The sequence below is a fragment of the Panthera onca genome, chromosome B3 (genome assembly GCF_046562875.1).
Source record: "Panthera onca isolate mPanOnc1 chromosome B3, mPanOnc1 haplotype 2, whole genome shotgun sequence".
In the NCBI taxonomy this organism is placed as follows: domain Eukaryota; kingdom Metazoa; phylum Chordata; class Mammalia; order Carnivora; family Felidae; genus Panthera; species Panthera onca.
This window is the reverse complement of record NC_138344.1, coordinates 112,343,818-112,371,024: the sequence shown is the minus strand read 5'-3', so window position 1 is coordinate 112,371,024 and position 27,207 is coordinate 112,343,818. Positions and strand designations below refer to the sequence as shown.

Below are 27,207 nucleotides of genomic sequence, written 5' to 3'. Positions count from 1 at the left end.
GATAAAAGATGGAATAGAATAAGCAAACACATAGTGGAGATGAATAGATTTAATTCTGTGTGTGTGCACGTGTGCACACGTGTGTGTGCGTGTGTTTGTGTGTATGTGATAGAGAGTGAGTGAGAGAGAGAGAGAGAGAGAGAAGGGATATTAAATGAATAAATGTAAGTTATGGAATATGATTGAAAATGACTGAAAGAGTACCCTTCGAACTCGAAGAGCCAGCACCTACTAAAGAAATAATTATTGCTTCTACTTGAGTAACTAGTTAACATGCATTCAGTCTTGACTTCCTGAACTAATTGGCAGTGGGCTGACTGATGTCCAGTGTAAAGGCCTTTAGGTCACCATCTATAGTTTTAAGGGGATCAGAATGTATTTGAGGAACAAAGAGATGATAGCATAAAGAGTCAACATTAGAAATAAAATTGGAAAGTATAAAAACAAAACAAAAGAAAAACAAAACTGGGCAGTATAAAGGTTGAGGAAAGAGAAGGAAGATATAGCTGTCTCCTAAGTGTAAAATTTGTATCTCCTATCTCCTATTTATATTCATTTCCTATGTGACTTTATTATCTAGTCTCATGATTTTATTTTATTTTATTTTATTTTATTTTTTTTTTTAATATATGAAATTTACTGTCAAATTGGTTTCCATACAACACCCAGTGCTCATCCCAAAAGGTGCCCTCCTCAATACCCATCACCCACCCTGCCCTCCCTCCCACCCCCCATCAACCCTCAGTTTGTTCTCAGTTTTTAACAGTCTCTAATGCTTTGGCTCTCTCCCACTCTAACCTCTTTTTTTTTTTTTTTTTTTTTTCCTTCCCCTCCCCCATGGGTTTCTGTTATGTTTCTCAGGATCCACATAAGAGTGAAACCATATGGTATCTGTCTTTCTCTGTATGGCTTATTGCACTTAGCATCACACTCTCCAGTTCCATCCATGTTGCTACAAAAGGCCATATTTCATTTTTTCTCATTGCCACGTAGTATTCCATTGTGTATATAAACCACAATTTCTTTATCCATTCATCAGTTGATGGACATTTAGGCTCTTTCCATAATTTGGCTATTGTTAGTCTCATGATTTTAAATACTGTGTATATGCTGATAATTTCCAAATGTGGTATCTTTAGCTTTAATCTTTCCCCTAAGCTCCAGACAGTACGTTCAACTGCCTACTCAATATTTCTACCAGGATTTCTAAAAAGTATCTCAAACTTAACTTGTCAAAAACAAAAGCCCTGATTTCTGCTGCCCAATCTTTCTCACATGGGTAAGTGATAACTATCTCTAGAAACGCTCAGGTCAAAACTTTGGAGTTTATCTTGACTCCTCACTTTCTCTTATATAGTTCTACTTTGAATTAATAGCAAAACCTGTTGGCTTAATCTTCAAAGTATTTGCTGGATCTGATTATTTCCTACCAAATATTTCCCCATTTCCTGGATATTACATATCTTTCTAACCAGTCTCCCTTTTCTATATGCCATGTGATGTTGATATCAGAGTAAACATTTAAAAATTTAGGAAATGTTAGGTTTCATGTTATCTTTTCCTTCCTCAAAACTGACTTTTTAGAATGAAATGGTCTTATTTCTGTTATCTTTCCAACCTCATCTCCTTTTACTTTACTCCTTTTCCTCGTACTTCAGCCACATTGACCTCCTTGCTGTTCCTCAAACATGATGAGCATACACCCTACCTCAGAACTTTTCTGTCTGTTGTTCCCTCTGCTTGGAATTCAATTCCCCTTATGGCACACACCCTTAATACCTGCAGATTTCCACTCTAATTTTGCCTCATCAGTGAGACCTGATTACCCTATGTAAAATAGAAGACTCTATCAGTCAGATCTGGAAAGGAAAACCAAATCCTCTAGGTATTTCAAATGCAGGGGAGTGGGAGAAGAAAGGACTTACTACTAAGAATTGGGTACAAATGTGTTGGGAGGGTTGGAGAAACAAAAGGAAAAAAGTGTGTTTCCAAAGATTAGTAACTGCAGGAAGTCACCATTGTCTCTAGGGCTACTGGGGGAAAGTAATGTTACTGAAGGTTGAGGAGCTTATACTTCTGCTAACTTCCTTCCAACTTCTAATATTGTGTCAATACATCCCAAATGCAAAACCAATAGAGAGCCCGGGAAATTGGGTTTTCAGGCTTCTAGCCTTATTGTATAGGGGAGAGCATGAAAGGGCAGATGTAGGGTAGGTTTCAACAGATAATAGCTGGCATATACCTCTTCTACTACCAGTCTTTATCTACCATTCTTTATTTTTCTTTGTAAAACCATTGACGACTACTTGTTCATTGACTATCCACCTCTACCCCACCTCCATTAGAATATAAATTTTGTAAGAACAGGGATTTGTCTTTCTTGTTTGCTGCTATATCCTGAGCAGTCAGAACAGCGCCTAGCATCAGTATGGTATAGTATACTAAATAGGGAGGGGTGGTGGAAATGGTTTGCCCCAGTGGAGAAGAATATTTTACCACTGACATTGTTTAGAATTGCCAGTGTATGGTGATAATAAAAAGCAGAACGACTTGTAGTTAGTTTCATTATTATTTTCTAATTTGCCACAGATAATGCATCCTCTTATGCGAGGGTAAAGAATTAACAAAACCTTTTTCCATCTCTAAGGACAAATTTGACCTTGGGTTAACTTTCTAGCTCTGTTCTCCTGGAAATTTGATACAGATAAAATGTCAGCTTGTTACCAGGCAGCAATTCTTATGGCAAAAATGGTCTCTGATTGGTAACATGCATATGGACTAGAAGGAACTATAAATGAATTATAAATCCCTAGTGGAAAGTAACATCTTTGGGCTTTTGTGAATGTGGTGACACTTGTATCTGGACATTTTCCTTGTAGGGACCCTGGTAGCTGCCTAAGACTGTTATAAGAAATACTGATTCCCATGCAGGATATGCTTCTATGTTGGTGGCTCCCATATTCTTTTAGTATAATTCTTGTTCCATTGTACCTGAATGTCACTTGAAAAAAGAGAATAGCTCATGGATGGCTGTGTAGATGATTAAGAGGACTAGTTTCACCAAAGATGAAAGTCTGGTGCAGCCTTGCTGGACAGAGTTTCCTGTTCAAAATCCTTTTAAATAAACTGGTTCATGATACAGTGTATTCACATCTTATATAAGTCTGATATTTAGTTAAGATAATCCCTGATGGGCATTCCAGCATGTAATAGATGCTTAATGAATATTTATTGAATGAGGCTGGAAGTGTATGCCATGATTACATAATTACTGGATGGTATTACCTAAATGTTAAAATACATAATTTGTTGAAACCACCAAATGTTTACATTGGCTGTTCTGTATTAGTTATAGTTCATAACTGTACCTCTTCAATTTTGAAATAATTCCCTTATCCAGAACAAACACATGTACTCGTAAAATACTGGGCAGGTTTTAAAGACAGACATCTTGTATGGCATTCTTTGGGTTGCCTCAGGCCACTGTTCCACTTACCTATATACCACACTGGATTAAAAAGTGGACATATATGAAGCCCCACATATCAGGGGAAGTTAGTACTTAAGAGGAGTGTGTACTGTGACTGATAAAATTATAGACTTGCCACATTAATAGACAAGTATAATTTCCTTTGGCCTATCTGAAAATTAATATTTTTTCCCATTATTTCTATCAAAGACCTCAAGCCTTTAGAAGAGATACTATACTTTATTCATCTTTTACCCCCAGTTTCCATTCTAGTGCCTGGTATAGAGGCAGTCAATAAACATATGTTGAAATAAATTATATAATCACAGAGAGTCACAAGAATGGCTAACCTTGGATGGAAATAGGGAAGGAATGTTAAGCTATATGGAACCAGAGATTTATAGAATTTAGATACATTAGTCCCTTGGAAAACCACAGTAAGTACAGCAGGCCAGAGAAAGTAGGGGAATGGAGTCATATAGTACCTATCAAAGCCTCTCCAAAGATAATCAAGCCTATGGAGGCAGGGAGCTGGGACTACAAATTCTTCCTTAGATTCCATGATGTAAGTATCATCTCTATTCTTACCCCATCACTTTTCTTTATCACTAGTAAATAGTTTTAATATAGAATGTGTGATAGTACTTTTTTTTTAAAGTACTACCAATGTATTCTGGGGGATAATTGAGAATGCTGTCCAGCCCTACAAAAACATTAGGAGGAATACAAGAAATATAGCTTAAACAAAGTTGCCTAATAACTAGTTACTTATGAATTTGCTCATTATCTTTAGCTTTCCCAACCCCCCTGAACTCACTGAGATACACAAAGCATATACATAAATCACAAATAAGAATAGTTCATTAAATAAGCCAGTTTAACAGAAATTTCTTTCTGATGCTAAACATAGGGTCAGTTAGTCCTAGGGATATTAAAAACATTACTATGTAGACCACTCGAAAAGAATGTTTGTTTTGGGGGATGCCTTGGTGGCTCAGTCAGTTAAGCGTCTGACTCTTGATTTTGGCTCAGGTCATAAACTCATGGTTCATGAGACTGAGCCCACATTTGGTTTCATGCTGACAGCGTGGAGCCTGCTTGGGATTCTCTCTCTCCCTCTCTCTGCCCCTCCGTCACTCACTCTCTCTCTCTCTCTCTCAAAATATAAATAAACTTAAAAAAAAAAAATGTTTGTTTTGGGTCAATCAATCATTTTAAGGAATGACCAGTGCAGCTATACAGGGTGTAGAATATGGATTCATCTCTCCATTAGCAAAACAAATATTCTATTCCTTTCTTTTGCCCTTTCCAAAAGAGCTATAAGGGTAATGGAAAGACCTTTGAAAAATATTCATTTTTAAGACTTTAAGAAATTAAAAACAATGGCACAAATAAATGGCTTATTTTCAGAACAAAAATAGGAGATTAAGAGAGAAAAAGGAAATCCTGTTAATCTTTTTAAAAATAATAAGGTGTAAAGTCGAAATAAATCTCTGTAGTTTTTGATTCTGCTCTTAGGCTTTGAATTACCAGCACACCCATTTTTCAATATTCCCAGTTTCATTAGATCCTCCAGCTGAATTTTTGTATAACCTAAGCAAAACATGGAAGAGGCAATTTTTCAAGAGTTCTCAGAGAAAGACTGACTAAATTCCCCATCCTGAATTAGGGCTGAAATGACACTTGACATATTCTGAGAAGCAGGCCACTAGAGAAGCTATCTTTAGAAAAAAAGAAAGAAAGGTTATCAAATCTTTCCTGGCGATTAAGAATCACATGGAACTTCCAGCAAGAAGGGCTAACCACTGTGTTCCAATTCATTGATTATTTCCCACACAGAAGTGGCCCATCATCTCGGCAGGTGGGTGGGCACAATGCATTGTCCTAACAGACTGGGCACTAAATGTGCACAGTTGAGTATCTATAGCTAGCAGTCAAAATTCTTTGTTTATATATACTGAATGTGTGGAAAAGCCATTGGTTGTAACATTTCATTCTAATAATGGAAGGGAGCATTTCTCAATATGTAATTTCTACTCCTCCTCTTTCTTCTGTACTTGAATTATTCTGAAGCTAATTTATTTCCCTGTAATGTAGGAATGTGGTAAAATCTATAATCCACAATGTCCTATTTACAACGAAGAGTTCAAAAATACTTCTATCTGAAGGCCCAATTACCCTCTCATCCCCCCCCCCTCTTTTTTTTTTTTTTACCTCATTCCCTGTTGACATGACTGCAACAACTGGAAACTTATTAACTTCAACCTCTGTGACGCCTACAGTTGCCAGAAGACCAATCTCTGAGGGGCCCATATGGGTTCCTTTGGCCAAAACGCATTCCCCTCTTTTAATGTCATGGCCGATGGGTCTGAAAGTCAAAGCAGAACCATAAGCAATATGACTAAGAATAGTATTTTTTCAACTAACTTTAGTGTCAGAGAAGGAGGACACACTCAAGAGGAGAAAAAAGTCAAGAGATGAGGCAGGAACAGAACAATAAAATAAAAGATTCTAAAAACTCAAGGCTTTTTAAATAAAAAACTTAAATCACGCAATAGAAGAGAGAAATAGGATTTCTATCTATTACTGCTAAACAGTATTACTTCACATTCGAAAACTGTTTTACAAATTACTTTCTACCACATTACAGCCAAAAATGCCAACTGAAAACTTTCTTTGATGTAAGGTAAGAATTTATATGAAAATATCTAGTGGCATTAATGGTAAGAGTCCATATCTTGTTAGCTTTGAGGTGAGGAGAATAACACTAATGAGGTTACCACAGAGATAATTTCTATTCGGACAATTTAGGCTGACCCAGGTCTGTGCCTGCAGAAGTCCATTCAACTTGGCTTCCTGCCAGAGGGATGTGAGAATTGTCACTTTGTTATGAAGACATCTGAGCAAATTAGTATTGACAGGATCAGGGCAAACATATTCCAAAGTAAGAAAAATAATTTAAAGTATATGCACTATTTATGGTAAGACAGTAATCTCCTCTTTGTATATAAAGAGTAGCAGATTATTATTATTGATAGTCAGTAGAGGAGGGACTACCATCTAATTGCATAAAAACTCAGCTCTGGGATTACCTGTGTTGATACCAAATTCTGGATTGTCTAGGGGTACAGTTGGGTGACTCTGGATTATCTGGAAGTAGGATTAACTGTGGATTAAGTGGGCTCATGACTTTACTTTGTTCACATGTTGTTTTGACTATTTCATTTGCCTTTACCACATTTATGAAAAAGCAGGCAGAGCAGACATGAGATGTAGAATTAAGAAAATTCATTTTACTACTTGTTAAAATCCCTGAATGCTAATGGCTAATTAACTGAACTGTGGGTTTATAACAGCCATGCTCTCTCAAGTTCATGATCATGTAGAAACAAAAGTGGGCTACGCATTCTATATGTTATGAACTTACCTGATATCTTGGCCTGGCCGAGCTTGCACCAGAATTCGTACTTCAAGTTCCTCAGTGCCCTATAATGAGAACAAGTCATGTAATTTCAAACAGAACGATCTAACAGAATTTCTGGTCAACAGAATTTAGCTACTCAGATGCTTTTATCATCAGATAGGTCCAGGATACATACAAAGATAAAGAAATGGAGAACTATTTGCTAAACATTTGAACATGATAAATGTCTACCACAGGGTCCTAAAAAATTAGGTTTGATGCCAAGATATAAAGGCTTTTTTTTCATAATTTTCATGCTTTTAAAAAATGTATCAATTAAAATATTGGATCTTACATTGTAAGCAGCATTCTCAAGGGAGAACAAAAGACATACCTATATGGCTACCCTAATAGATACAGTGAATATGTGTGGAAATAACCTGTTTCTTCTGTTCCCATAAATCATGGGTTCAATACTATGCCAAGTTTTCCAAATATCTGGAGAAATTTCAGTGAAGGGCTTACAGTTTGCCTGGCAGTAGGTTTCTGTAAATTAATGGTGATCATTAATTTTACATTTTGGGGCTGTGAATAATATTGTGATACTGGAATTGTGTCTTGTCATGTGGCAGAGTTTGTGGATATGTATGGTCTGGATTTCAATGCTCTGCTGGCTTCCCTGATGGACAGTTTTAATAGCAAGCAATGTGATCTGTATGCCAAGAGTTGAATTTTATAAGCCTTTCATGTGGGAAAGTGATTAAAAAGAAAATCCCAGATCAAGAAAAGTGTTTGTCTCTCAGCATGCCCAAATTTTTCTATATGCCCAGCCCAGAAGAATACTATTTATTTTTAGCTCTACCTTTTAAGATATAAAATATCTTAAACTTCTTCAAAAAACAAGATAGCCAATCATTAAAACCTCAGTTGAAACTATTCTTTTATTAGTGGCTGATCCTCTGGTTCTAATAATTGCCACTAGTTTCAGTGAGATGAAGGCCTGCTTAGACCAAAAAAAAAAAAAAAAAAAAAAAATCCCAGGGTCCTTTATTGTAGGCAAAAGAGGGGGCACTGACATATATTTAATATTTTCAGCTATCATTTGATGACAAAGAGTTTCCTGAATTACAGAAAACCATAGTTGATGGGTTATTAGGTTCAAATGGTTGGCTTAGTGTAATATTCAAGAATTTCTCTGTTAAATTCTTTTTCATTAAATTCTCCTTCACATTTTATCAGAAGCTAGTCTTGTTTTTCCAGAAGCTAGTCTTGTTTTTTTTTAATGTTTATTTATTTTGAGAGACAGAGAGAGAGAGAGAGAGAGAGAGAGAGAGAGAGAGAGAGAGAACGTAAGCAGGGGAGGGGCAAAGAGAGACAGGGAGAGAGAATCCAAGAATCTGACAGCACAGAGCCTGATGTGGGGCTCAGTCTCACCAACCATGAGACCATGATCTGAGCTGATACGAAGAGTTGGACACTTAACCAACTGAGCCACCCAGGTGCCCCAAAGCTAATCTTGATGAGCAAATTTCTCAGCTATAAGGTATGTCAACAGTTAGTATCTCTGTTCTTCTATCTTGAGGTAGTTTCTTTCCTTGTTTGCATGTGAAATTTCTTGGATCAAATGTGGTTCAAATTCTGTTATAATCATGGTAATGATCCTAAAAACATTTCCTGTAACAAAAGCTTTTCAAATCTAAGGCAACTTCTATTTACTGGAGATCTATACACTACAGTGTAAGATCCTAACATTACCAAAAAAGCCTGGATTAATCTTATAAACACTGCAGAAAATGGGCATGATTTATAATGTTGCCATAGGAACAGAGCCGTAAGACCTGGTGATGACGTACATCATCGGATTCCCTGATTAGTTCGGTATCTTCTACTTGTACTACTGCATCAGCACCGCAGGGGATTGGAGCACCTGTTGTAACCCGCATGACTTGTCCTGGCATTACTGTCTGAGTCGGCTGGAAATACAAACATGTAAGAAAGAATGGATTTGCTGTTGCAAAGCAAAAGTCTGCAGGAGATGTAATATTTTTAGAAACAAATCATAAAAGGAAAATCTTATACTCTTACTCATTTTGATCCCATGTAACAAAAACTACCCACAAACAGGTACGTTTACACCAAACAGGATTTAACTTGATTTAAGGTAGTGACCATTAGAGGTCTTTCTTGATGTCCTGTTTTCCTTTTGAAGAACTGCCACTTACATTTGCCAGTATTGTGTCTAACTTAAGTAATGTGAATTTTCTTAATACTTGTACGTAAGTGATTTGAGTGTCTATAAGAAAAAAAAATACCATGCGATGTGATTTTATGAAAGACAAATATGAAAAACTAGCATGTTGGTCATTTACTGAAGTTCTGATATTTAAGAAATAATATTTAGTTATTAACTAAACTTTTTGATTTAATAAAGGCAAGCCAGAAAAATCATTTCAATTATTTCTCTTGAAAATAGTTCTAAACCATATTAGTTCACCTCTTAATAGTAAAAGTCTAGGAAATGTAATTAAGTAATTCAAAAATGGTTTCACTGTCTGTAATGATTTGGGTTAAACATTATATCCAAGATTTTCATTGTTTGAACTATCATATAGAAGGTACAAGAGATTGATTGCAGAACTTGCCCTGCAAACTTCTCTCAGCATAGAGCAAAGCATATTTTTATAAGATCCATTTGATAGGTTTGATTTGGCCCCAGAAGAGTCACTTGTCATAAACCATGACTTAGGTCACAGTTGGGAAAAGGAATGCTTCAAATTTCCCCTAAAAGAAAATTCTGACATGATGTTAACTTCTCAATAAGAAAGAGATTTTTCTAAAGATATCTGCTTCATAAACACTTAAAATCTTAAGTCACAACAATGTGAATATTCTGAACACTACTGAACTGTACACTTAAAAGTGGTTACAATGGTACATTTTATGTTATACATATTTCTAACACATTTCTATACATATTTTCTACCACATTAAAAAAAAAATTAGGGAATGGTTAAGGGAAAATATCCCTCTACTGGATGTACAAAGTAAAACCAGAAATTTACTTATTAGAACAGTCTTAAAAATCTTTCAAGAATATTATTGCTGCAAACAATACCACCAATAGCTAAAATTATTAAACCTTTCAATCTATGCAAAGTACAGTGTTAAGTGCATTATTACATTCTAGAATATAAATCCTACAAAGACAGGGATTTATTTTTTGTTTGCCTCTCTGATTACATCATCCTTCTTGATCTTGTGCAATGGCCCAGAAGGCTGACCTCTATGGACTATTTCAACCAGGTTCTCATCACTCTCGCTTCTGGTTAGGTTCAGCCAATAGGAGTGGCCAACAAGAGATTAGAGGGTAGGAGAAAGAGAAAAGTAGGGTTTTTATTCCCCTTGCTCTTTCCCTGCTGGGCTGCAGTTTGGTGATGGCTATATTGTCTTTACTATTGACGGCTACAGCTTCTAATGGGTGGCCCTATCCCGTAGCTATCAATCTCCCTTGATCCAGGCACCATTCTTTCTCTTTGCCCCTTCAGATTTAGAGGTGGTTGGTAATGGAGTGTCACTGTTGTAGCACCCAAGTGCTTAACATTCCTTTGTTTCCTTTAACTTCTATTTCTTGGGTATAGTCCCATTAATCACCCATTTTACACAAATATTTACTGCTCTATCATACCAAACCCTAGAAAGTGTCTAGCACAAAGTTGGTTATGAATAAATATTTCTAGAATGAATGAATGAACTCCGTATGATCTCAGTAGCTGACAACTACATGAAGTATTCCATCCTTCTTGGCTTATAACTCCAGTGTTCTCTGTGCTTTTCTCCCATATTCTATATTATTTCCCATATTCAATAAATTCAATATTATTTATTGTCTGGGACATCTCTTAATCTACTACATATGACCATTTTGCAGTGCAAATGATTTTTGATTAAAAGCATTAAAATTTTGATATGACATATACTAATGCTAAAACTATCTTAAAAGCCTGGGGAACAAAGATATTTAATACAGGCCTAACCAGGTCTTCCTTTTGCTGAAAGTGCCTTTTTGGTGAAGGTAGAAAGTGAATCCTAAAGTGAGTTTCAGGGCAGTTGCTTCTTAGGCTGTAATGTGTTAGCATGAATCCCTGCCTTAATTTATTCAGGCTCAATGTACCATATTCTGTAAATTTACTTTAAGTTTTATTGTGATTGTATCTGTAATTTTCTCTACTTCTTGGCTTAAACCAAGAAGCCACCTCTTAAGAGGTGTTTTTGGGTGGTTATTAAATAAAAAATTTGGCTCCTCTCTAAGATTAGTGAAGACTTCCTACCAGCTCACTTATATGAGATCCAATGTAAAAGATATTATTGGGTATATAAATATTTTTATATAACCACCTAGAGTAGACATACAAAACTCAATTGAATGTAATTGGTTGAAAAACTCCAGGAATATGTGAAGTACTTCCTTTAGATTAAGATTAACAATTCTTTAAGAGTAACTTGCTCTTTATTTGTATTGGTATGTCTTATGTTTTATATAAAGTAAAAATGTTAAAACCCCAATTTTTCCTTAATGGAGGTATTGAGTTTTTTGAGATTTGCCCAATGACAGCACTTCATAATCATGTAATATTTTCTTTGAAAGTGTCTAATGCTAATCAGTAGCACCAAAACAAACTATAAATTTGATTTAAGGTCAAGTATTTTGGTACACCAAGAAAGAATTTTGTAAATCACTGTCTCTTTGTATGCAATGGCACCCAATTCTCAAGTGTATGTACTTTCAAAAAGTGAGTAATTTGGCTCTTATAAGATCTCTGAGATTGCTACAAAGTTTGTATAACACCTTATAGATAAAGGACATCACAGGTAATTTGAAGAAAAACCTCACTTTCTCATAGTTTTCATCTTTTTTTCCATCAACCTTACAAGAAGTTAGCAACTTTTAAGTATCATGACTTTTCTTGTGTTCCTAGTTCTCTAGTACCAGTTGGAAGTCTTAACTAGTAAATAAAGTTTAAGATGTCCGCAAGACCCTTATTAATCTGTTACCTATGTATTTATTACCTATGTATTTATACTAGGCTGTGACTACCACAAACTATTTGTAGTTCCCTAAGCACTCCATGCAATTTTTAAAAATACCTCTGTGTCTTGATTTATACTATTCTCTTGGCCTGGAATGTCCTTTTCTTATTTCCGTTTTTGAAAAACTCTCTTAGGTCCAGCTCCAATGTTATTTTCTTAATCCTCCTAGGATGAAATGCTCAACCTCTCTATTATGCTCCACAGTACATGACTGATAGCATTAGTTTAGCACTTAACATATTATATTGTATTTAATTTATATTCTGTCTCCTCCCTGGATGTAAACTCCTTAAGAGTAGCAATCATATCTTAATCTACCTCATATACCTAGAACCTAACACAGTGCTTGGTATACATAGTAGGTATGTTTGATAAATGTTGAATAGACTCAATTGAAGATCAGAGACCTAGAATAATTGGTACTTTGTGCCTTTGTTATAAAAGTGGATGCTTTAGACACCCAACACTGAATAAAATATATATCGAAGTCAAATTCTGAGGTCACAATAACAGTCAATTATAAAAAAGGGATCCAGGCCTAGCTGTTCTTTTTGCCAGGAAAACAGTCATGGGGACTGAAACCAGCCTGTGTACAGCTTCTAATCACTATAGTGCCAGGCTTGGCTTCAGAGATCTGTACACATTTCTCCTCAATGCTTGAATGTAGGGATGAGGAGGCTAGGGTCATCACCACTGGTACCATCCTTCTATATATTTCCTCAATTTCTCCCTATTTTCAGTACATATGGGAGCACATAATAGGCAAAGGAAGAAAAGGCATGAAACATAGCTTTTGTCCAAACTGCCATATTCACTCATTCATTCATTCATTCATTCATTCATCATTCATTTCCTCCTTTATTTTTTATATAGTCCTTATAACTGCTTGGTAGTAGTAGAGGAAAAAAGTACATTGGTCTTCTTCTGGTTCTATTTAATAAGGTAGGAACTCTTTTAACCAACCTCAGAAACTCACTAGATTAACATATGCTCTCTATTTCCTCTTAAACATAATGATGCTTACAGCACTATTTAAGTTTGAGGCTGTTCGACTCTTGTATAATTGTAAACTACTGCTTTACAGTTCAAATGAGTTTCTTTCCATACTTGTTTGTGCCAGTTTGTGGCTACTAGTAGTTGCTACTGAAATATGCAGTTTAATTAAATATTATGCAAATCAATGATATATGAGTGTGAAAAGAGTTTTTTCCTATAAAAATTAAGTTAAACCTCTGTTAAAACTCAATTAAAAATTTTTGCTTAAAAACAACTGTCAGATTAGGTGTGGGTGAAGTAGCTTTTAAAAATTGTAAAAATATAATAAAAACCTAAAAGGATTCTATACTTAGATAATTTGCAAATGTCCTTGAATTTTTTCCCATTTTAAAGATCAAAACTGGAAATCACATAGAGTACTTTGGGGTGTGATTTATGTAAGAAAGACCAGAGAGAAATTCAAATAGCAGATACTTATTACAAGAAAAGTCTTGGCTTTCCATCAAATTATTGACAAGTAAATGTTCATTTATTTCAGTTAAATTTTTGTGTATTTAAAAATATGCAATCATTTTCCACTTATTTCCAATTAAATGGTCAATTACTGGTCTCAGAAGCATTAAATAGAGGACTTCTATTGTAATTCATTATGACCCATTAGTGCTTCCTTTTCTTAAAAGACATACACGTATACCTGTACACTGGCTAGCTCCCTAATGAGAAAAACTAATTTAAATGATTAGGTAGAGAAGTTAAATAATTTGCTGCTTCTAATTTTCCTTGTTGGTAACACAAGTTGGAGAAAAGCCTAAGAAGATCACCTAGAAACTGTAGTTCTATTCACAACATTAATGTTTATACAGGAAGAATTATCCAATCACAGGACTGGAAAATGTGGGGCATGTCGGTGAAACGTACCAACAATATATATTATTAGACACAGAGTAATAGACGCAGATTCTTTCAGTTAAAAAATAATTCTTTTGTCTCTTTCTCATGGGAACCATCCTTTAACTTCTTTGATAACCTGTCTAATCCACATCTAAGATTTCCATTACAATGATGGTAGCTTAAAATTCGATGCTAAAAGTCCATGAAACTGAAATCTTCAGGGCTTTTCAGACCTGTGAATCTCACCTGTTCACCAGCTTGGGATTCCCCAATGATGAAACGATCTCCTGGGCCATCGGCAGCTGTTAGGTGAACAGAACCAAGAACAAACATCAAAATTGTCCTAAAGCAAGGAATAAGGGCCTAGTGTTGGAATTCTAAAATTTGACTCAAATGATCAGATAAGGCTTCAGGAAAGTATAATATTTTTCTGATCTCCTAGACCAGACAATATCTTTGTTACTACTGGTTTGATCTTTGGTATCCACCACTCACAAGTACCAGTAGAAGTGATCCTAATCATGTCCTTTCTTGATGTCATGGGAGATGGTCACCCTGTTGCTCCATAATCTCCATACTTGTGCTTTTTGAATAGAACTATTTCTTCTAGCCTATCCTCCTAAATAAATACCACCTTTTCTATAGGTGTGTATGTGTGATGTATGTGTACATTAGTGGATACACCTATCTATACAGATATATTACTATTTACATTCCTATTTCTCCATTTTCTAAAAATTTTAAACTATTTCTTATTTTCTTATTTATCACTTGGTCTGATTTTCATAGTAATCCAGCCAAGTAGAAAGAACATATATTCTTTTTTTTTCATCTAACATTTGAAGGAAATGAGTCACAGAATGAAGAGACTTAGGTTGAACAAGTTTTGGTTAGTGGTAGAGCCAGGACTAAATCACAGTCCCTTAATTCCCAATACGGTATTTTTTTAAAGTTTATTTATTTATTTTGAGAAAGAGAGAGAGAGAGAGAGAGAGAGAGAGAGAGAGAGAGAGAGAGAGAGAGAGAGAGAACACACATGGGAGGGGCAGAGAGAGTGAGAGGGAGAGACAGAATCCCTAGCAAGGTCTGCTCTGTCAGCATGGGGCCTGATGCAGGGCTTGCACTCACAAACCATGAGATCATGACCTGAGCTGAAACCAAGAGTCAGATGCTTAACTGACTGGGCCACCCAGGCACCCCACAGTTTTTTTTTATAATGTGCCAAAATGCTATTTCTAAATCATGATATATAGGCAGTTCTGCATTACATTTGCTGACACACAGAAAAGTTAACACTTTCTATATGAATATTTTAATTATATTTGCAATCCTGCTAATAATAAAAAGTATTTCTTTTAAAAAGGACATATGAAATTCACTTTTTTTATGTGACTACAAAGTGGTATTTTTCTAAAGGCTTATATATAATACTGTTTATAATGAATCACTTTTTTTTTTTTTTTTTTTGGCATGGCTTTGGTTAACCTGATGTAGAGAGGAACAAGAATTAACTTTTTCTTAATGTAGTAGATGTTGTATCTTGTGCTTTATAGACTATCTTAGTTAATAAACTCTTGGCTTTCTTGTGCTTTTTAGAATCCTATTGTATTTTCAGTGTTCATTTGAAAAACATGAACAGCTTTTCTGCAATGCTATTCTTATACTGCTTTTGTGTTTAAAAATTTTTTTAAATGAACAATTTAAAATAGACATAAAACAGACATAGAATCATTGCTTCCACAATTATCATTTTAGCAATCTTATTTCATCTATCCCCTAATTTATTTTTACAGTATCTTAAAGTGAATTTTGATTTTCTTATTGAAGAAAATTAAAAAGTCAATTATCTTTCAGAATTCCACACTAACTACATCTCAAGGGTGAATAAATTTATTTTAAAGTATTTTTCTACTAGAGATATTCCTAGCTTGCAACCTATCATAAGCAACCTAGACATTTTCTCTTTTCCCCTCTTTCACAAGGGGAAGTTAATGGTGTTTTAGAGTAAAACAAAGCTGCATCTGAATCCTAGTTCTGCCTATTATTAGCCTCAGGACTTTCAGCAAATTATTAAGCCTTTCTCTAAACTTCAGTTTTCTTGTTGAAAACATCGGGATAATCATACTTTAAAAATAATATATTTTAAAGCCATTTATTCCTTTCATTCATTCATTGAATTACTACTGAGTATATTCTATGCCCTAAGTGTCATATTAGGTGGTGGAACAGAATGGAGTAAAACCAGACATGGCTTCTATTCTAATGGAATGCCAATTTACGGCAATGTTCAAATCAAATGTGGAGGTGGGCTGTAAAATAAATTTGTAAATAATCTTTTTGATGTTTTTATTTATTTTTGAGAGAGAGAGAGAAAGCATAAGCTGGAGTGGGGCAGAGAGAGGGGGAGACAGGAACTGAAGCAGGTTCTGCGCTGAGAGCATAGAGCCTAATGTGGGGCTCGAACTCACAAGCTGTGAGATCATGACCTGAGCTGAAGTCAGACGCTTAGCTGACTGAGCCATCCAGGTGCCCGCATTTGTAAATAATTTTAAAAATCAGAATGAATAGAAATATACTTCATTGCACATGGTAAGATGAATCATACTGTTTCATGAAACATAATTTTGTTTATATATGTGTGCATATGTACATTTATATGCATTGTATGTTACATATGTTATATATTTGTGCATAATGTATTTAATATGTGTCTTTCTATGGGTGTAGTTAAACCACTGATGTAATGGAGGAGACAGATACTAATCAGATAGTCACATTAATAAATGTATAAATGCAAATTAAGAAAATCATTCTAAAGGAAAGGAACATGGTTTTATGAGAGCATGCAGTGAAAGTGAACTATACGAGAGAGTCAGGGAAAGCCACCCTGATAAAAGGATTTCTGGTGTGAATATGAAGGATGAGTGAAAGGTAAGTAGGCAGAAGGGGTGTGTGTGTGTGTGTGTGTGTGTGTGTGTGTGTGTGTGTGTGTGAAGGGGAGGGGGAAATGAGTGGAAATGCTCCATCTAAAGATCTTCACCTGTGTGCAAAGGTCTCTGGTTCATACCCTCCTTAGATCTTACACTCTAGCCACTCTCAACTTCTAGAATTGTAGCTCCCTGAGAGTACCAAGATGACTCCTACTTTAACTCCATTAATACATGCTACTTCCATTGCTTGGAGTGTCCTTTTCCTACCTGTGCTTTCTGATTAAAGACTTCTTAGTCTTTAAGACTCAGCTCAAGTGTCACCCTCTCTATGAAATCATATTTGACTCCTCTTCCTTCAAGTCAGCTACTTTCTCTTTTGTTTCCCCAGTGTATTCCCTAAATAACTCTAATTTATGGCTTCCTAATTATTTGCAGTTATTTGCTCATTTGTCTCAGGGGAATCCCTAGCACTTGCTGCATAATAGGTATTCAATAAATTTTCAATATGTGAAGTACTAAAAATGTTCAATAAATGAACGAGTATGGATTCTAAAAATCTTTTTAGAAAGATGCATGCATAAATGAACAAATAATATTTTTCAACACAAAATGCTGTATTTTGGGGGCACCTGGGTGGCTCAGTTGGCACGTGCACTCTCTCTCTCTCAAAAAAAAAAATCCAAAATTCTGTATTTTGGATGCCTTCCATTTTCTGCTGGTCCATTTTTACAGTTTTCAAATGTGAGTCAATGTTCACCATCTATTTAGAATGTTTAAAAAGACTGCTCTGCTTAATTTTATATAATAACTTAGATTATGTTGCTATTCTGTCTAGCATAGTGCCTAGCTCATCACTGATTTTCAATAAATATTTGTTAAAAGAATAAAGAAATGAATTTGGCATTTCCATAATACTTAGGGAGAAAGTTTGTAAACTGATTTGTATATATTAGAATTATGTTCTCAAAATTTTCTTGAATAATTTCATAAATGTGTATACTTTATTTCTTCAGTGAGATTATGAGCTTCTAAGAGACAGGGATCACTTCTTTTATATTTTTGAAACGCTCTGCTCTTCAACTTTCTTCCTGTCTTCTGTTCCTCCACATGTGCAAATACACCTACACTGAAAATGCCTTATATCAATGTTGTACACAAATGCTCCAAATAAATGTCACTGAATAATGAGCCTGCAATAGAGTGTTAAGAAGGCCAACAACTGAAAGAGGCTTTAAATGATTCTAAGCTGCAGGAAAGGTGCACTGACTGTGCAGAGAATACGTGCTCACTTAAACTATGTTCTTCACCTTGCCCTGAAAATTTCTATCTGGGAAACATGTCTCTATATTGCTAGCTAAAGAAGGCTCAGTCAAACCACATTATAGAAGGTTCTTGGTGGCAAGAGAGCAGTTGCTTTTATTATTTCTTTTATAAGAGTGCTTCTCAACCCGTCAAGTGTGCACAAATCACCTGCAGATCTTGTTAGAATACAGATTTCTGATTTAGTAGGTCTGGGACAGGGCTTGAGGTTCTACATTTCTAACAAGCTGATGCGATTAGTGCTCATTCCTGAACTACCTTTTTGAGGAGCAGGGCACTCTAAGACTGAACTGAATATAGACAAATTCAGACTTAGAGAAAATGTAAGGAATAAAAACTAGTGAAGTACAACAGAAATCCTGATTTTATATTATCATGAAGGCTCACTATTTCTTATACAGACAAAAATAATGATTGATCTAACTTGCTGATATTTATCTCAAAATATCTATTAAAGAGACAGGTGAAAAAAGGTGCCATTTTCAAGATGAATTCTATAAGCTTGGGTGGGAAGGAGCAGAAGTGGAGGTCTGCTGGCATGTGATCCTAAAGCTTGTAACTAAGTAAGCAAGCCACAATATGCCATTAGCAAAACATGCATGGATTCCAAGGATTTCTGGAGAGGCTTAGAACTCCGCCCCTCTATATTCAGACTTTTCTGTTAGTAAGTTATTTTTCTTTTTTGTAACTGTAGAATTTAATTTGAAGGAAGTGATAAAAGTAATATAAATCAAATCCTAAAAGCAAATGTATTATACAACTGATTCATAATACTTCAGTGCTAGATCCTGACGTTGTTTCCACTTCTACCTTCCTTTTAAAATTTTTTTTTTTTACATTTATTTATTTTTGAGACAGAGAGAGACAGAGTATGAACGGGGGAGGGGCAGAGAGAGAGGGAGACACAGAATCGGAAGCAGACTCCAGGCTCTGAGCCATCAGCCCAGAGTCTGACACGGGGCTCGAACTCACGGACCCCGAGATCGTGACCTGAGCTGAAGTCGGACGCTCAACAGATTGAGCCACCCAGGCGCCCCACCACCTTCCTTTTTTAATGTCCAGAAAACACTTTTGGTCTTCTTCACCTGTTTATTTGAAGATTTTCAATGATATCATTTAAAAATGGATACCATTAGTTAACTATTCATTGTGGCAATGTATAGAATATGATCTTCCCGAGCCATGTGCTATAGAACAATCCTTCATTTTCATTTTCCAGCCATATGTGAACTCTCTTTAAGCCTCTTGAAACACTTTATAGCTATTCATTAATTTTCAATAATAAAGAGTTTCAACCTTTTCATGTTAGGGCTGAATAAACTGAGGCTATAGAGATAGCATATGTTTAGAGGTCCTAGGAAATATCGTTTACAGACAAATAAGGCAGAGGGATTAAGACACTGATTATGGAACCACACTAAGACTGGATGATAGGCAACAGGATAATAGCATTTATGTATATACTAAAATTAAGATTATAGAAAGTGCTGGGGGGCAAGGGAAGGTGACAAGACTAGCACAGCAAGATTAATACTTTTTGCAATCATACTGAAGGATTAAATCAAGTGAGTTGTTTGGAATTTTAAATCTGTGGCTTTTTCTTAGGGAAAGCAGGAAGTTAAGGGTAGGACAGGTGAGTGAGAAAAGATTTTATATTCTTTACCATCATCTTCCTGGAAACAAAAATGCTCATTTATTGCTAGTATTGGGAAAAGAGATACTATATCCTTAAATATAGTATTTTAGGCTTTTTGGAACTGACTAAAATTAATTAATCTGAGTATCTGTCTGCTCACTTGAGTAATACTCCCATATCATAAGGCCCTCTTTATCCAGAGTGATGTATAGTGGAAAGCAGTAAGTTATTAAATGGAAAACCAGCTGTGGCCAGAGATTTAGATGGGAGAAATAGAAACCTTAGAACATGGCTTTCCCGAAAGAACAAGACTAGCTCTGAATCAAAAAGGTTATACTGAATTTTCGTATGCATTTTAACCCACTGGAAGTACAGTGAAGTGTTAATGGTGGCTGGGTAGGCAGTGACATAAAGGGTAATTTTAAAATATTCTTTTTAATTTTCTGTATTTTTCATATGCATGTATTTCAATCAGGATGTAAAAAAGAAAAAAAAAACCTTTCAAATTTACTTTACCCAAATGGCAAAAATTTTTCATATCCTTCCAGAATTGTTTGTTACACATGATTCTTAAAATAATTAGTGGCTTGTTCTTTCTTTTGCCTTTTTCTAAATCATCTCTGTAAAACAAGTTCTGAAGGGATAAGCCTTTCAAATTGAAAATTTTCAAGAAAGCTGAATATGGTATTCTGAGGTACTTCTGCCTTCACGAACATCTACAAGAAAACTGAGAACACAGGCATCGGCATCTCTACAGGAAGGCAGAAATGCATCAAGATGATTAGCTTAATTAGTGTGAAGAGAGAAACAGCTCTTCAAAAATACGAATAAAAATACCAGATCAATCCTAATTGGTAACATGCTACTTTCATTTTCTTTTCTCTGCTTTTATCTTTCAAATTCACCCCATTCTTGGGGTGATTATTAAGGCTTGAGCCTGGCACCTTCCCCTTCTGCCTGAGCCCAAAATAAATCTCTCCCTTTCTCTTTAACAACAATGACGACGATGACGACGACGACAATTACTCACTCCATCCTGAATACAGTTTTAGGTTTATCATGTTACTTGTCTTCCTGTTATATTATCATCCCTTGATTCTTGCAATCTTTAAACTTTATTCTTTTTTTTTTTTTAAAGTTCTTTGTTTCAGTTTCTTTTTTTAAAAATTTTTTTTTAACGTTTATTTATTTTTGAGACAGAGAGAGATAGAGCATGAACTGGGTGGATCAGAAAGAGAGGGAGACACAGAATCCGAAACAGGCTCCAGGCTCTGAGCTGTCAGCACAGAGCCCGACGCGGGGCTCGAACTCACTGGCCGTGAGATCGTGACCTGAGCTGAAGTCGGACGCTCAGCTGACTGAGCCACCCAGGCGCCCCTATTCTTTCTTTTTTTTTTAAAAAAAAGTTGTCCCTATTTGTTATTTGCTTAGTCATTTTTTACTGTCTTGATTTTCAACCCACATACCTTAAAGCAAGTGATCCTCCAACTGGTTTGGAGTTTTATGCCACATGTTTCTGAAGGATACTGGCTAATGCTTAGTGATCCAGAGCAAGTTAGCAACCTCTTTACACCTACAGGGTTAGCAATGCTCACTGGTGCCACTGGGTATTACTGGAAGGCCTAAGGCAAAGGCAGAGGAGAAGAAAAAAGGGAGAATAAAGGGAGTGGGGAGACAGGAACGGGAGTAAAGGAAGACGGGTGGAGAGAAGAAGGTACACGAAGTAGAGTGGTAGAGAGCCACAACAATAGCCTCAAGGATATTCTTTACCAAACACTGCCTGTGGGGAGTGTTCTAACACAGAAACTAGGACCATGCCTCTTTGTTCACTGATGTCTTCTGTTGCCTTAATTATGATGTTGGTATATATACATAGACACATCAAACACTCTTAGTTTGAGATTGAACCTTATCCACAATGGTTATCTGTTATGTATTATGTCTCTGTTACATATTCTGTACCTTAGAGATAGCTACACTACCAACACTTCACAAGAAACACATAATGAATCACAAGCATGATAGTTTGTTAAACCTTGTATATTGTGAGATGTTATTTTAGATGGTTTGTATGTGTGTGTGTGTGTGTGTGTGCGCACACGTGTGTGTGTGTGTGTGTGTGTGTGTGTGTGCATGTGAAATAACTAAAAACACCACCACTTCAAATCAAAAGAAAAAATAAGATACCGAAAGGAAATTTTAAGTAAAATTTCTTTGGTAGGTTCTAAAGCAGCAGAAAGGCTCTTTTGAGGCTCATGTGGGCTAATCACTCTTTCTGGCAACTAGAAAAGCTAAGAGCATAATTTCTTTTTATTGAGCTGTTGCTAACTCATGTAAAAATCACAGAACAACATTCTGTTTGAGAATAATTCTGCCTCCAATAATTTATTTTCTCACTTTCTTCTATATTATATTATCAAGAATGTAAAAAATACTTTCTTATCCCTTTGGTATTTCATCTGCTATAGTTGTTTGTTCTACTCTGGAAGTAAGAATTCCCTGTCATTTTACAGTAATCCTATATGGCTACCAATTATAAATTCAAAACAGAACTGACAGTTTAGTTGGAGAATAAGAAGCAACAAGAGCCAATGAGGCTATCAGAAGATTGAACTAATTTTCTTTCTGGACAATATTCATTATAATAAGCACTGTAGAAGGAATACATTTGGAAGAAAAAAAGTCCTAAGAGCTGCCAGGGATTTGTTATTCAGGTTCTCAGAAATACTCTCCTTTAGTGGGATCAAGCTGAATGAGGTACATCTAAGATAGTATTCCTGTGAAGGAATACACTAGTAGGAATTAATCTCTCCACCACTTTATTTACGTAGAATATGAGAACAATTCAGATAAATGTTACCTTTCTCTCCAGAGATGATCTAAGGAAATGTGTTTATACTAATGATAGTGATAATAATAGTTACCATTATCAAACGTTTAAAAAAACAATTATTGTGTGCTTGTTTTTGGTGCCAGATACTTTACTAAGGCTTTCTAGGGTCTCATTTAATTCTCACAACAACTTGTTGGGGGTAAGTATTTTTATAATTATCATCATGGAGAAAACTGAAGCTCAAAAAGTTTAGGTAATTTGCTCAAAGTTACATAGATAGAATTGGTACTTGAAACCAGATTAACTCTGACTTTGCTTTTCGAAGCCCATAACCTTAACCATTTGCTATGTTGTCTCCAACACAAAAAGATACTGCTAAGAGATAGTGATGGAACTTGGAGGAGATTAATATATTTAATTATAAAAAAGAGGACATTTTTTTAATGGCTAGATGGAGTAAAAGCAACAACAACAAACAAGTAAGAGACTTCATAAAGGACCATTAAAAAGGAACCTGTCTCCACAGCTCTAATCAACTGGGAAATGTTTTTAGACATTTCTTCAATGATATCAGCCTTGAGTTAATAACCAATAATAGTTTCTAAGTAATTCACTTGCATTTTCATTTTGGGTTCTTAGATTAGACTTTAAGCAGGCAACTGCTATTTAGTATTTTGCTTTTAACCTTTATGCAATCTCAGGCAACTCCAAAGGTATAAATTGCTGGTACTATGTAAGATTTCAGAGCGTTGAAATCCAGTTCTTCCAGGGAACCGTGCTTGCTTTTTAAGAAGCCCTTAATGATCTCTGGGTTTCAAGCAGAAGAAAAGACCACCCTACATTATCTCTGTGCTGGAAATCTGCTCTTCTTTCTTGGACCACATAGTTTTCAACTAGAAAACATCTGGAAAACTTCTAGACCAGGACTGTCTGCTACCAGTATGTGTAGAGGTCAGAAGAATAAATTATAGTATAGAGTTTCAATCAATCTCTACATATTTATTTGTCAACAAGCATTTTCAGGTAATTATAATACTTTCACTGAAAAGTTTTAATCCAGATTATTATCTGTGATTAAATTATTTTGATAACCAAGGGGGAAACAAATGTAAAACTCCCTGGGTGCCTAGGCTGAGTCAAAAATCTGAAGGAAAAAAAATACAGTGTATGATGATACTCAAAAACCCCAAAATATTTACCTCGGACAGCATAGCCATCTTTTACTGATGCTGGAAAGGGGGGTAGGTTGTCTTTTGCATACACATCTTGAGCAAGGACTCGCCCCATTCCATCTGAAAAAAGAGAATATAAGAAAAATATGGATGTTGAGAGTAATCGGTTAAACAGGCAGTCATAAACAAGGTAGGTATGTGTGCCTGTCTGACAAGGCTTGTATATGGGCTCAGTTAGACCTCCTGATTTCTATCCCAAGGAGTTGGAGACAGAAGGAAAAGATGTATCCTTATGTCTGAAATGAAAGATTAGATTCAGTCAATTAACAGTTATGCTTGCAGAGATTATCTGAATATGAGCGGCTACACAGTTATCAAAGATGTATTGAGTTTGATGTGTCATTAATCCTTTAACTACCCAAAGATGATTTTCTTTAAAAACCCAATTCTTAAACATTTTCTATTCATTTACCCAGTAATTTCACTTCTAGAAATCTATCCTAAGAAAACAGATAAATGTTTATGCACGTATTTATTTCAGGTGCTTATATTAGTAAGAAAAGGAAAGAAATAAAAAGGTCAATAATATAGAAATTTAAATACACAATGGTCTATTTTTATGATAAAATATTATGCAAACTAAAGTAATATTTATGAAGAATATTCACTGACCAGGAAAATTTTTATGACATATGTTTAAAACACACGCAGAGGGGCGCCTGGGTGGCGCAGTCGGTTAAGCGTCCGACTTCAGCCAGGTCACGATCTCGCGGTCTGTGAGTTCGAGCCCCGCGTCAGGCTCTGGGCTGATGGCTCGGAGCCTGGAGCCTGTTTCCGATTCTGTGTCTCCCTCTCTCTCTGCCCCTCCCCCGTTCGTGCTCTGTCTCTCTCTGTCCCAAAAATAAATAAAAAACGTTGGAAAAAAAAAAAAATAAAACACATGCAGAACTATACATGTAGTATATAATCTTAACTCTGTTAACATAGATGTGTACATGTCAATAGAAAAAGAGAAAGGCATATATGAAAATGTAATGCATTTGTTATTTTAGTATGTTTAGAATTATGTATGATTTTTATTCCCTTTGCTATACTTTTCTGAAAATTTCCAAGTTTTCTACAATGATCATATGCTGTTTTTACATTAAGCAAGTTTTTCTTTTTCTTAAGAAAAGTAAAGAAAAGGAATTTTAGCCTTTGATTTTGGCTTTATTAACCTAAAAAATTATTGACTCTAAGCAGAGGGACAGTAAACTGTCTTGTGAAATGACTACTCAAACCACTCTGGATAATAATCATTTTTAGCTAGAGCTTAGGAATTTGAACCAGTGCCAACAAAAATAAGAGTTTCAAGAGTCATGACCAATTCCTTAAATCTTCTAGTCAGAATCTGTCTTATTATTTCAAAGAAGCAAAGGAATAATAGGAAGTGGAAATGGAAGAAGAGGGGAAGGGAACACATCAAGCTTGTCCCTAGAGACTGTAAGTAATACAGGACTTGATTTACAGGAGATGTTTGTATAATTTAGAAAACTCCATTGCTTCCAGAGCTGAATGGGTGTCTTTGTTTGTTTTTTGTTTTTGGCTTTGTAGGGCCTCTGATTTCCAGATCCCAGGATCTAGAAATAAGTATAGAGAGATTTTTCATTTTGTATTCTGATCTACAGTGACAGTGATATTAACTCTTTCCTTTTAGGGAGGTGATAGATGAATTGGAAGGGGAAAATTCTTAGCCATTTTTAGCTTCAGATATTCCTAGAAGGTTGTAGCTATTCTGGACATATCCTGAAGCTACTGACCTATATTTAGTAAGACCAAGGAAGTGGTGAAACCAGAGAGTCTAGTTTGTATTCACTTATACATTATAAACTACCAAATGAACCTGATGGTGAGCCCCATGGCATTTGACAGGATCACAATAAACTTCCTGGGGTGGCTCCTTGCCTGGAACTAATCTGGCCTAGGGTAGTTCATGAAAATGTAAGTTATATACTAGCTCAGATTCTAAGAGAATGACTTTGCTGGGATTATGAATAGCTCAGTAAAGGTAATAGTTAATATTCAAAGATAGTACAAGGAGATTAAGAAGTATAAACTTCCAGTTACAAAATAACTGGTTCTCCTGGGTCTCCAGCTTGCAGATGGCATATCCTGAGACTTCTCAGCATCCATAATCATGTGAGCCAATTCCTCATAATAAATCCCTCTCCCCCCCCATATATACACACACACACATATATGTATATGTATATATATATGTATATATGTATATGTATATATAAATATATATATCCTATCAGTTTTGTTTCTCTGGAGAGCCTTAACTAATTCAAATGGAATAGAACAGACCCTTATCTTCCACTATATATAAAAATTAACTCAAAATGGATTAAAGAACTACATATAAAACCTAAAACTATATCACTCTTAGAAGAAAAGATGGACGAAAAGCTTTATGACATTGGGTTTGGCGATGGTTTTTTTAATAATGGTGATGAATACATAAAATGTTTTATATTTTTCAAACATTTTCTGATTTTATATTGAAACATTTCTCCCAACAATCTAAGTGGGACTCACATTTTTAAGAAGCTTTTATTTAAATTCCAGTCAGTTAACATACAGTGTTAATATTAGTTTCAAGTGTACAGTATAGTGATTCAACCCATTCATCACCTGGAGCTCATGACAAGTCGACCCTTTCACCTAATTTTTAAAATTTTATTTTTTATAATTTTTTTAATGTTCATTTATTTTTGAGAGAGAGACACACAGAGTGCAAGTTGGGGAGGGGCAGAGAGGGAGAGGGAGACATAGAATTCGAAGCAGGCTGCAGGCTCTGATTGGTCAGCACAGAGCCCGATGCGGGGCTCGAACTCACGAACTCGATCTCGAACTGTGAGATCATGACCTGAGCCAAAGGTGGACGCTTAACCAACTGAGCCACCGAGGCGCCCCTCCCTTTCACCTATTTAACCCATTCCCCCCGCCCACTTCCCTTCTGGTAACTATCAGTTTGTTCTCTATAGTTAAGAGTCTATTTCTTGGTTTTGGCAATGATTTCTTGAGTATGACACCAAAGGCATAGGCAACTAAAGCAAACATAGACAAATGGAGTTACATCAAACTTAAAAACTTTTGTGCATCACTACTGGGTATTTACCCCCCAAAATACAAAAACTATTTCCAAGGGATACATGCACCCCTATGTGTATTGCAGCATTATTTATAATAGCCAAATTATGGAAGCAGCTCACATGTCCACTGAATGATGAACGGATAAAGAAGATGTGGTATATATATATATATGTGTGTGTGTGTGTGTGTGTGTGTGTGTGTATACATACATACAATGGAATATTATTCAGCCATAAAAAGAATGACAGATTGCCATTTTCAACAATATGGATGGAGCTAGAGAGTGTAATGCTAAGTGAAATAAGTCAGTTGGAAAAAGACAAATAATATG

At 35.6% G+C, this 27,207-nt stretch overlaps 1 protein-coding gene across 15 annotated transcripts in view; it reads right to left on the bottom strand.

Annotated features, from left to right (window-relative positions):
• GPHN (gephyrin) overlaps positions 1-27,207 on the bottom strand; it is a 621,678-nt gene that overhangs the window by 67,757 nt on the left and 526,714 nt on the right. For 8 of the 15 annotated variants that reach the window (XM_078448106.2, XM_078448112.2, XM_078448116.2 and 5 more), the window contains 5 exons: positions 23,766-23,858; positions 14,094-14,149; positions 8,726-8,845; positions 6,897-6,955; positions 5,684-5,837 (listed from right to left, as the gene is read on the bottom strand). In XM_078448106.2, coding sequence (XP_078304232.1) covers positions 5,684-5,837; positions 6,897-6,955; positions 8,726-8,845; positions 14,094-14,149; positions 23,766-23,858 — 482 coding nt within the window. Of the gene's footprint in view, positions 1-5,683; positions 5,838-6,896; positions 6,956-8,710; positions 8,846-14,093; positions 14,150-23,765; positions 23,859-27,207 lie in introns of all 15 variants that reach the window. The other 7 variants (XM_078448108.2, XM_078448105.2, XM_078448109.2 and 4 more) reach the window with 1 other exon arrangement.